This window comes from Podarcis vaucheri, assembly GCF_965113315.1.
Source record: "Podarcis vaucheri genome assembly, chromosome: 3".
In the NCBI taxonomy this organism is placed as follows: domain Eukaryota; kingdom Metazoa; phylum Chordata; class Lepidosauria; order Squamata; family Lacertidae; genus Podarcis; species Podarcis vaucheri.
In genome coordinates, this window is record NC_138761.1 from 19,418,509 (window position 1) to 19,430,333 (window position 11,825).

At 46.1% G+C, this 11,825-nt stretch overlaps 1 protein-coding gene across 2 annotated transcripts; it reads right to left on the bottom strand.

The window, feature by feature from the left end:
- Window positions 1–50: 50 nt before the first annotated feature.
- Window positions 51–11,825, bottom strand: LOC309529986 (uncharacterized protein; the record flags this gene model as incomplete). Of its 2 annotated transcripts, none has more annotated exons than XM_082218430.1 (7): window positions 51–661; window positions 1,254–1,371; window positions 2,020–2,159; window positions 2,908–3,099; window positions 4,072–7,374; window positions 10,136–10,319; window positions 11,620–11,825. In XM_082218430.1, the coding sequence occupies 7 exons, from the start codon at window positions 11,823–11,825 to the stop codon at window positions 467–469; spliced, it is 4,338 nt and encodes a 1,445-aa protein (XP_082074556.1). In that variant the 3' UTR covers window positions 51–466. The 2 variants fall into 2 exon arrangements, with proteins under 2 accessions (XP_082074556.1, XP_082074555.1); XM_082218429.1 differs by having other exon boundaries at window positions 2,020–2,192.

An 11,825-nucleotide genomic window follows, 5' to 3' on the forward strand; every position in this document is an offset into this window, starting at 1 on the left:
CTTCCCTCCCAAGGTGTATATACTTGTTGGACTGCCTGGTCATTTCCTCCTACCCACAATAACCCTGTGTGGTACGTTAGCCTGAGATATAGTGAGAGTCATGGCCAAGCAGCGGTTTGAACCCATGTCTCCCAACTTTGGTATTCTTTCTGCTACCTGACATGGGGGGGGGGGTGAATGGTAGTGAAGTTGAAGCCATCTGAAACAAACAAGATAGGCATATTGAAAGGCAAGGGCAGAGTTGCAACTTTGAGGATAGGAAACAGCTAAGCATGTGAATAATTGTGACCATAGCGGTGAGTGCATTTGTGCATTGAACTTGGGCACTACGTCCACAGCAACTATAATGGGCAGACTAAATTATTCGTGAGTGTGATGTCTCTTTCCACAAGTTGGAGCATAACCAATGTCAGTAACCTGCTTCTGGGCAGAAACAGCAAAGCATTTAGATTTAGAGCAGTTCTGACTAAGGAGCTGATAATTCTTGGGTCATGGATGTGAATGTGGGTTCGGTCCACGATCCCTTTTTGCGAAGTCCCAGTTCATCTCTGTCTGAATTTAAAGCTTCCTTGGCCCTGTGCCACCACAGACTTTTCCTCCACCTGCTGCAAAATGCAGCTACATTGGCTTCTTCTGAATTAGGGGCCGGTTGACGCAAACCCTGCAGAAAAGCGAAGCAAGGAAAGAGTAATGCTGTTTGAAAGTGAAACTTATACATTCAGGAAAAACAGGGGCTTTAGAATTATGCTAAGCAGATGCAAGCAAAACAATTCACAATCTCAGGGTGGTTGACAAGAGATGAGTGAGAAAATGCTCACTTTCCTGAGTATGTCACATCCCAAGATCAAAACACTTAGTTCAGTGCGATGTGAAAAGCCAAAGCAAACCTTGAGTTCACACACTCTTCACTCCTCTCTCATCTGGCACAGCTGTGAGGGGTCCAGAAGCTTCCACTTTTGCTTAACCACAAGCTAGTTGCATTGCCACAACTGACAAAATGTGGTTAATTTGACTTGGTGGCTAAAGCCAACTTGAAACCATGGGTTCATATAAACCAGTTTAAAATGACTGGCCCAAGGGTGAATGTAGTCCATGTGAACCGAAAAGGTCTAGACTCTAGCTACTCCTGCCTTGAAGCAACAAAGTGTAGTGAGGTAAGACGAGGGAAGAGTTTCGCTCCCCTTTCCCACATAGTCTTTTTAATGTAAGGACCCCCAACCCCCTGCTTTGTATGTAAATAAAAGGTTACTTACTTTGACGCAAGCCACTTCTGCAGCCTTTAACATCTGAAGAGTCGCCTGGATTAGGTTCTGTGCATTGCTCACAAGGTGCTCGGCAGATGATCTGCTTTTACCTGTTGATGCGTTTACCCTTGGAAGTGCAGAGAGAAAGCATTATGCAGTGCACCTAAGGTGTGACATGGGGCTTCTATGGCTGGAGGAAGAGGTGTTGAGCCCTAATCATGCATTGTTTTCCTGATCTAAACCCTCTAGGGATGATTTTGGGGTGTTCTGTTGATTACTCTTTTATTTATGTAATATTGTTGTAATTCTACCCCAATAAGGCTAGTTCATATCATCCATTGCCAACCATCCCAGTAAACATAAGGATCAAGGGTGATTTAAAAAAACAAAACTTTTAAATCGACTAAAGAAAGGTGATTCACCTTTCCTGGGTACTAGTGCTGAAAAGCCAGCACTGAAGTGCTCAACCAATCCAGTTTACAAGAACAAACTCACAGTAAGTATGTTCACTGCTGCAACTCCCTCCCTCATCCACTAGAATGGGGCTTGGAACCTTTTGCCCTCCAGTCCAGACCATCATCATCCCAGCTCCCCAGAGGGGCAGGCAGCTAATGAGATTTGGAGGCTATGAATATCTGGAGGGTCACAGGTTCCTCAGCCCTACACAGAGATATGCAATCAATCTCTCCCCTAGCAATAAATTGTGCCAAGGATAAAATGCAAAGCATGTTATCCTATGGAAAGAATCAGAGAGCATGTTCTGAAAGCCAGTTACCTGGAAACGATGCTAAGCTGGTAGCTAATGGTCTTGGTTTGCTCCATGGCATACAGCAGTTCGGTCGCACATCTTTCGTCTAGACAGTTCTTTGCAATGATGCCTGCAAACTTTACCAGGGTTTCCCCTCCAGAAATGATCTGTGCGGCGCAGGAAATGAGTTGTTCCTTGGTCTAAATGGGAAGCAGTTCCAAAAGAAAACCCCACAACACAAAATCAGCCCTGATATCCACTAAAACATTCACACTCTACCCTTTATCCAAAGAACTCAGAATAGGCCTTAAGAGACAGTGTCTATAACCTGCAGCTGAGGAATAATATCATTATAAAAAGCTCCCTGCATCTGGAAACGGGAGCAGGGAACCCTTGGTCCTCCGAATGTTGCTGAACTACAACTCCCATTGGCTCTAGCAAGCATGGCCAATGTCTAGGGCTGGTGGGAGTTGTAGTTCAGCAACATCTGGATGCCCCAAACCTTCCCACACCACATCTAGAAAGGCAGCAGGTTAAGGAGAAGGGCTAGGTTGGAGCATTCTTCCTGATAGAATAGTTTTCTATGTGGAAAGGGAATGTGGACTGTTTAAACATTTCAGCTGAGGTTAAGGACAATGTTGTCCAGAGTGAAACAGGCATCTGAAAGGCATAACCAGCCAGAAGACAGCAAAGGAAAGCAAAACAAAAAGGCACAGATGAGCACCCTGAAAGCCAGCTTGGCATATTTATTTAATAGGTGAAGTTTCTCCAGGGGTTTGCACAGCAGAATAACAGAGGCAGCACTGTAGAGAAATGAGAAAGGGCAGAGTCTGTTGAGAAGGAGCAATATGGTGACCTTCTGAGCTTTTGCCCTGGTCTTCTTTCCCAAAAGAAAAAACATTAATGTGGAAGTACCGCGATTGGCCCCTTCCTTTTTAGAAACTTGGCCATGTAGGACATCTGAGTTGTCATCTGCTGGGTGACTTGTGCAATTGGACAGCCGTCGTGCCCCAACTTCTCAGAGTCCCCCGGCGAGGCAGCAGGGCTGACTCTCAAGCTGCATTCAGACTGACTGGGCTCAAAACCACTTTGCGGATCTTCCCGGGGCTGATGGAGAAAGCAAAAGAGGAAATTCCAGCCTAGAGAATATACAGCATGTCCTCCTGATAAAATGCAAAGAAGAAAATCCAGGTACTCAATAAATTAAATACATTTCTATATCATATATAGGACAGCCAGATACCCAAGGATATATAAACACTGGTATTAACAAACGAGAGTATGTAGCCACACATCAATGAGATACAAGGTATGAATATAATTCACTGTACAAAACAACTGTATTCTGAGGGTAACAATTCTGTGTTTCAACTTTTAAAGTCATCTTCAGTGCCATACAAGTAAAGAGGGGCCTGTACTTGGATATGGGCCCAGAAGGCATAATAATATTTGTGATTTGCTGCAACAAGGTTCTTTTGTGGTTTGGGGGGGGGGGATGACCTGTTTCTCTTCAGACCCCAGCAGCAAGTTTATTCTTCTGCTATTGGGAGAAGTAGCGGTGTGGGGGTTATTTTTTACCAAGCAAACGCTTGGCCAGTTCTGCATATTTGTCTCCCTAAGCCAGCCCCCTCCCAACCTGGTGCCTCCAGATGTTTTGTATGTTAATCCATCAGCCTCAGCCAGCATGGCCAGCCAGGCAGCAATCTGGAGCTGGGGAAGGGTACATTATCCCAAGGGGGGGGACATGTGGCCTGTGGATGTAGTTGGATTCACAAAACACACGTCACAGAAGAGAAGCACGATAGACTGAAGGGCTAGTAAATAGCTGAGGGAAAGGTGGAGATGGCTTCTGAGCCCTCAAACACAAAACCCATATTTGTTTGCTCCAAAACCCACTTCCCATAAGGGATACTGGTGAGGCTAAAAGAATGGATTTTTCAGAAAAGATCTTGCAATAAGTTGGAGCAGTTCTGCTCCTCTCACCGTATCCTGATGCAACTCATGAGAAAGCAGTGGTATTGCTGGCAAAGCAAAGCTCAATAACTGCTAAAGAGCTATCGGAGATACGAACCATCTTACCGTTTTGGTAACGTCCCTAGCAAGCAACAGGCCTTGCCCAGTCTTAGTGGCTTTGTGCTTTGGTGTCCCAGGACTCTGTTCCTTTGCACTACCCAGTTCTTTCTGTAAGGGGAGTTGCAGCTGACAGACAGATTGGCTGGAAGGCATCTGCCCCTCCTTGTTTTGCAAGCACCTCCTCACGTGTTCCACAGCCGCTTCACTTGCACCCTTTGTGGACTGAAGCTGTTTCACAAGATAAGCCGCTGTAGCAGACCACTCGTATAAAACACTGTCTCTGAGAAGATGCTCCTTGTCTAGCTGGCTTTGGAGTTCCCCAGCTCTTCTGATCACTTCATCAGTGAGGAGCAGAAGGTGGTCTGCTGTGGAGAGTAAGTTCCCTCTCAGTTCCTCAGAAGAAAGGCTCTCCAGAGCATCACCGACGGTCTTTTTGACCATCTGGACATTTGCCCGGAGCTCATCCGCATTTTTCTCAAAGGCCTCCTTGTCTATTTCGCCCCTGTCTCCTTCACTGCCACGTGGCACAGGCTGGGTTCGGCTGATGATGTTTCGGATGCAACTCAAGTATTCTCCATTGATCGCACTCATCTGAAGCAGAAGGACTTTGGCTGTTATGGCAAGTTCCCTTTGGAGAAGCTCAAAGCGAACTAACAAATTGGGGGCAGGCAGCGGGGAGGCAGTCAGAACATCGGCAACTCCAAGCAGGGAGTATGTCAGTATTTTCATCTGCTCCTTTAGTGCTGTAACCTCATGCTTAGCGCTGTGTTCAGCACATGACAGAAGCGACAGCCTGCTTGCTTCCTGTATCCGAAGGGAACTTTCTGATACTGCTGCCAGGCTGCTCTGCAACCAAGGCGGGTGCTTTGTTTTGGCTCGCAACTCAGTTAAGGACAATACGTCTCTTCCTATAAACTGGTCTACAGAGTTTAGGAATGCTTGGATGGTGACAGACCACAAGAGGCAATGAGCATCCATTGTCTCCAGCTCAGCTTTGTTGCTGGAGCGGGGCTGATTAACAGCCAGTGCCTTTTCAAGCAAGAGTTTTGTCCTGGCTTGCACACAAATGAATTTAGCTTGAACTCGCAGAAAAGTTTCGTGAAGTCCGGGAAGCTCAGGGAGCCCCTCGTCGTGTTCTAGACGAGTGGCTTGGCCGGCCAGCTGAACAACAGCCTGTAAAATCTCCGTGATCTCGCCTAACACTTTAGCATTGTCAGAAAATTCGGGAGAGGATCGAACGCAAATTAACTGCCTAGCTAGGCTGTACCAGGAACTCGCAACAACGGTCAGACCTTGCTTAACTGCATCAATTCTCTCTGAGAGCAAAACTGCTGTTTGCTGAAGTGTCTCTGTGCAAGGAATAGAGTTTGCGTCTACCTCTCTGGCTGAGCTAATAAGACAAGGGATTAATGTCACTATTTCTCTGTATTGCAACAGTTCCTCTGACACAGGCAGCTTAGAAACCTGCAAGGCCTCTTTAGCAGCATCCACCCAACAACTGGAAAGCTCCAATAAGTCAGAGCAAGCACTGTTCAGACTTGTGACATTGTGTGTCTTTGTAGCTGCTAGGATCTCGCTGATCAGAGTGTGCATATCAATCTTTCCACTTGCACCTTCAGAAAATAAATCACTGCCACTAGGATTTGGGGAGGAAGAACTGTAGACAGGGATAGACCTGCCTGAGAGCTCTTCAAGTAATTCTGAATTGTTTGAACTACTTTGCTTTGTGGTGCTTTGTGTATCAAGCTCTATAAGGTCCTGGGGAGTGAAACAATCTGGAACATCTTTGAAAATAATGCCGCTTCGAACACCCACCCGAAGTGGGCTGAGAATATCTGGCTGATTGCACTCATCCAGTCCCAGTCTGACACTGCAAGCAGCCTCCATCAAATCTTTTGCCCTCTTTGAATATTCATCTTTGGCTTGCAGACTAGCCATTCTTGCCAGACACTGATCTGCAGCAACCTTCACCTGCGGTATGGCATTTTCCAGTTGCTTAATTAGAACCAGCAGTCCATTCCGGAAAATGGGATCTCTGGCTCTGTCCAGATGTCTGCTAATAAACTCAACAACTTGCACAGCTCTTTTGGAAAGACTGGATGCGTGCTGAGAAAACTCTCCAGACTGCTGCTCCTCTAAGGCCTTTTCACTCCTTGCTTTGTGCTCCATCATGTCCTGCAGACATAATTTGAGGAATTCACGCAGATCAATTACTTTGTCCAAACACATCAGCAGGCTTTCGGTTGTGCTCAACCACGTCTGACACAGGAAGTGCAATTTTTCGGGTGCACCCTTACGACCTGGAGGGTGGCTCATTTCACTGAGGAGGGCAGGCACAGTGGCAAGAAGTCTACTCAGATGGTCTACACAGCCTTCAATGCTTTGAATGGTTTTCCTTTCGGTGCAGGTGACTAGAACAAAATTTGTCGCTTTGAGCATCTGGTTGGAATGGTTGAAGAATTCAGTAGTGAGAGGCTTCAGTTTTCTTAGGAATCCTCCATTTTCAGCAGGAGAACATGGTTGCATGGCAGCTTCCACCAACCTCTTCATGGGTCCTTTGGTCTCCACAAAATTGTCCAGAACCTGATAGAGAACAGCAGTACGTACTGCTTGATCAAGATTCTCCATCTCTGCTCTCATGGCAGAACATTTCTCTTCTATACTACCCCCTCTCTGGTTTTCCACTGGGAAACCCTCCAATGTGCCCTCATTTGTGGCAATCATCTTTCTGAACTTCAGGAGGCGATGGCAGTGCTGGACCAGACTGAGCTTCACAGATTCTCTTGATGAGTCAGCTAACAGCATGCTGTAGAATACTAGCGATTCTACAAGGAAGCTTATCTCACCCTCGTTGGACTGAGGTCTGGACAGGAGGCTCAAAACATTGTGCAAATGGTGAGGAAAGAGCCCAGTTCTTTCATGTAGTTTCTTTGTTCCCTTGTTCCTCAGCTGGGAGATCAATTCCTTCACCGTGCTTCTTGCCAAGCCAAAAATATAGCTTTTCGAGACTTCCACTTGCTCATCACCAGGATGCTTTAAGCTGCTGAGTTTTGCTGTGTACAGCATCGGAATGCAGTTCTTAAGGAGCTGTAGGGTTTGAGCCAAGTGCTTCCGACAAGATTCTTTCAGATCCCAAAGAAGTCTTTCTGTCAGTTTGGTCAGCAGCAACAAAGCCTCCGAAAAGCTGCGGAAAGTGACCAGCATTGTGGATACGTCTTCAGCAGGTTCCAGTACAAGGAGGCAGTTGAAAAGCCAGTGGCCAGCTTGAATTATCTTCCTAACCAGGGCATCATCTTCTGCTTGGAGGACCTAGTAAATTAATTAAGAACGTATGTATTATTATTTTTTAATTGCATTGGAATAATCATTTTGGGTGAGGGAGATTAAACACCACCTGCATTTTGAGAATGTCGATATACATATAAATACTAGTTATAATGTTAAAAGCACAGGTATATTAGCAGCTTTCCTGCGCTGTCATCTCATTTTATGAAGGTCAGGATTAAAATAAAAATAAAAATAGATTTTAAAATGTCAGCATAGTTGCAATAATCTACAGTGGTACCTCGGGTTACATACGCTTCAGGTTACAGACTCTGCTAACCCAGAAATAGTGCTTCAGGTTAAGAACTTTGCTTCAGAATAGGAACAGAAATCATGCTCCGGTGGCGCGGCAGCAGCAGGAGGCCCCATTAGCTAAAGTGGTGCTTCAGGTTAAGAACAGTTTCAGGTTAAGAATGGACCTCCAGAACGAATTAAGTACTTATCCCGAGGTACCACTGTATTTGGCAACTATTATAATGTCATTATAGCGTCATGCTTTTGTATTATGGTGCTGGAGGAGACTCTTGAGAGTCCCATAGACTGCAAGAAGATCAAACCTACCCATTCTGAAGGAAATCAGCCCTGAGTGCTCACTGGAAGGACAGATCCTGAAGCTGAGGCTCCAGTACTTTGGCCACCTCATGAGAAGAGAAGACTCCCTGGAAAAGACCCTGATGCTGGGAAAGATGGCGGGCACAAGGAGACGGGAATGACAGAGGACGAGATGGTTGGACAGTGTTCTCGAAGCTAGCAGCATGAGTTTGACCAAACTGCGGGAGGCAGTGGAAGACAGGAGAGCCTGGTGTGCTCTGGTCCATGGGGTCACGAAGAGTCGGACATGACTAAACGACTAAACTACAACAATAGTGTCATTATCCTAAATGCAGGAATGGGGAACCTCAAGCCCAGAAGCTGAATGCAACCCTCCAAGCTCCTCTTTCTACCCAGGCCACATGTCTCATTGTTCCTGCTTAGTACCTTGAGTGCTTTGGCCCAGCTAGAATGTGTCCTTAAACTCAGACAATGCCTCTTGCTTGCCTGGATAAAGAAATGAGAGGGGTGTGCGAGTGGGTGCAGAAACTAGCTGCTGTACAAAGGGAAAAATTACATCCATTGCTCCACCCATTTTTGCATCTGGCCCCGCCCACCACCAGCATGTGGTGGTGCCCAGAAGGTTGCTCAGAAGGGAATGTGGCCCCCTGGGTTGAAAAAGATTCCCCTACGCTCTCCTAATGTTCCAAAGATGGGCTTTCATTTTCATATATTACCTATATAATATTATTGCAAGAAAAAAGTCGTCATGCTGTAGTTTGCATGGCCACCACTAGGTGGCGAGGTGAGCCTCAGTGTGACAACAACAGGTGACGTGAGCAAGCAGGTAGGCAGGCCTTGCCATGCTCCCCCGGTCACTGCCGCCACTACTCGCCTGCCCATCATGAGCAACATGAATGACTGTAGCATACCTTCCAACATTTCTCCGATGAAAATAGGGACGTCCTACTCCATAAAAATAATAACAATAATTTTATTGTATATATACCCTGCCGATCTGATGGGGTTGCCCCAGCCACTCTAGGCAGCTTCCAACATAATCAAACATTTAAAAGCTTCCCTATACAGTGGTACCTCGGGTTAAGTACTTAATTCATTCCAGAGGTCCGTTCTTAACCTGAAACTGTTCTTAACCTGAAGCACCACATTAGCTAATGGGGCCTCCCGCTGCTGCCGCGCCGCCAGAGCACGATTTCTGTTCTCATCCTGAAGCAAAGTTCTTAACCCTAGGTACTATTTCTGGGTTAGAGGAGTCTGTAACCTGAAGTGTATGTATGTAACCTGAAGCATATGTAACCCGAGGTACTACCGCACAGGGCTGCCTTCAGATGTCTTCTAAAGGTTGTACAGTGGTGCCTTGCAAGACGAAAAGAATCCGTTCTATGATTCTCTTCGTCTAGCGTTTTTTTTTCGTCTTGCGAAGCAAGCCCATTGAAGGATTAGCGGATTAGCACTATTAGCGCTATTAGAGGCTTTTAGAGGCTTTAAGCGGCTTATCTGCTGATTGGATCAGCTGATAAGCGGCTTAGCGGCTTAGAAAAAGGGGGGGAGGGGGAAAAAACCAGCAGGAACTCGCAAGACATTCTCGTCTTGCGAAGCAAGCCCATAGGAGATTCGTTTTGCGAAGCACCTCCAAAACGGAAAACTCTTTCGTCTAGCGAGTTTTCCGTCTTGCGAGGCATTCGTCTTGCGGGGCACCACTGTATAGTTAATGATCTCCTTGGCTCGGGGGTCGGATAACTCCATACCCTCCAACATTTCTCTGATGAAAATAGGGACGTCCTAAGGAAAAGTGAGACATTCTGGGATCAAATCAGATTCTGGGAAACAGGGACGGTCCCTGGAAAACAGGGACACTTGGAGGGTCTGCTGCAGTCTCTAGTAATATAAATACAAATTCACAGTGCAATGAAGTCTGGGCATGTATGTAAACGCTACAAGCTTTGTTCCTCCCTGATGAGCAGCATGGTCCACCAGTTACGGCACCCTGCGCCCAACAGGGTGATACTGCAAGGCCTGCCCCCAACTCCCCACTGACTCAGGAAGAAGGCCTAGGGTATGACGACGCCATATAGAAGAAGCCTGAGGTTGCAGCCAGCAGTTTGTCACAATTAACTGTCGAAGAAGACATCCCTGAAACACTCGTGAGCGAGCCCGTTTGTGTTTAAACACACTGGAAATACGTTTGTCGTACTTTTATGGTTTCCACGAGGATCCTTTTTGCAGATGCAGCCAATTCCTCTAGGCAGTTCTTGGCATCAGGTTGAATAAAAAGCTTCTGAGCAACCAGGAGGATGTTTTCTCCAGAGATCAGGAGAGATTCCGCTGCGGGTGCCATTTCCCGCTTTAGCACCTCATCATCAGATTCTTCAGCCAGCCTAGAATCAGGCAGAATATAATAATAGTAACAACAACAACAACAACAACAACAACAACAACCATTATTATTATTATTATTATTATTATTATTATTATTATTATTTCTACTCCGCCCTCCCCAGCCAAAACAGGGCTCAGAGTGGCTAACATCAAATACATAAAACCAGGCAATCAATTAAAATACATCCTAAAATCAAATCAGAATCAAAGTGAAATCCAGTCAGATGGCAACCTGCAGATTAGGGTTGGGGACCTTAAATGCTCACCAGTCTAACTGTTTGTACTGATCATATATGAGCCTGTGAGAAAAGGGGGGGGCACTTTCATTCAAGTTCTTATAAGGAGAGAGGGGGAATCAAACTGGACCCCGACCAAAGGCCTGGTGGAACAGCTCCATCTTGCAGGCCCTGCGGAAAGATATCAGATCCCGCAGGGCCCTGGTCTCTTGTGGCAGAGCATTCCACCAGGTCGGGGCCACAGCCGAAAAGGCCTTGACTCTGGTGGAGGCCAGTCTAACCTCCTTGAGGCCTGGGACCTCCAATATGTTATTTGTTATGTACTGAAGTTCTCACCCTGGGCCAGCAGGGGGATACTGTAGATAGTTTTCACTCAGGTCCACATATGCAAATCAGGGATTGAAAGTGACATTCAGTGATTGGATAGTTACAGAAAGTTGTTACAGTTGCATTGTACTGGAGCTCTATATAACCAGGGTGGCTGAACCCTTCAGTTCAGTTCTGTTCTGGCCTGTGAATTAACAAGAGCTGTTTGAAGAATCGCTGTGTCGTCTGATATGTTCACCCACAACTTAACATTATTATTTGCAGACTGTAAGGTCCTCCATGGGGCATACCAGGAGAGGCGGTCCCGTAGGTACGAGGGTCCTAGGCCATATTGGACTCAGCTCAATAACTCTTTTTCTAGAAAAATAGCACTGGAGCCAGCATTGCTTCCTCTGATGGCTTAACAACAGTGGTGGATTAGGTGTCCTTAGCAATGCCTGATGAGTGCTGAATCATGAGAGCTACCTCCACAATTTGCATGCTAACTTTCTTCAGAAATGGCCAACTGACTTTTTGTTTGTTTGTTTGTTTTCAATGAACGTTAAGAGACTGGAGCCACTGGTGGTCTTGGGCCTCTCAAAATCCTATTCTTTCTACCCATCTGTTGATGGCCCTGCAGGACAACTTGGCAAGCCCAGTCCCTGACTTAATATACGGGGGAATTTGGATGGCTAGTTGGTTGGTTTGAGCCCAGATTTCAAACTGAACCATTTTACTTTTAAAAAATAAATATTACCTCCTTGCAGTAGAGGAAAGCTGTCCAGTAGCTTTGGCTAATTCCTCCGCTGCCTCCTGCAAACCAGCCAAACCTTCACGATTCACTTCTCCCCATTGTACTGCTATAATTAAGTGGTAAAGTTCAGCAACCATGGGTGAAATAATTCTCTCGGTGGATTTGGTGTAAACAACAGCAGTGATGTCATACAGAGAAAAAGGTTCCAT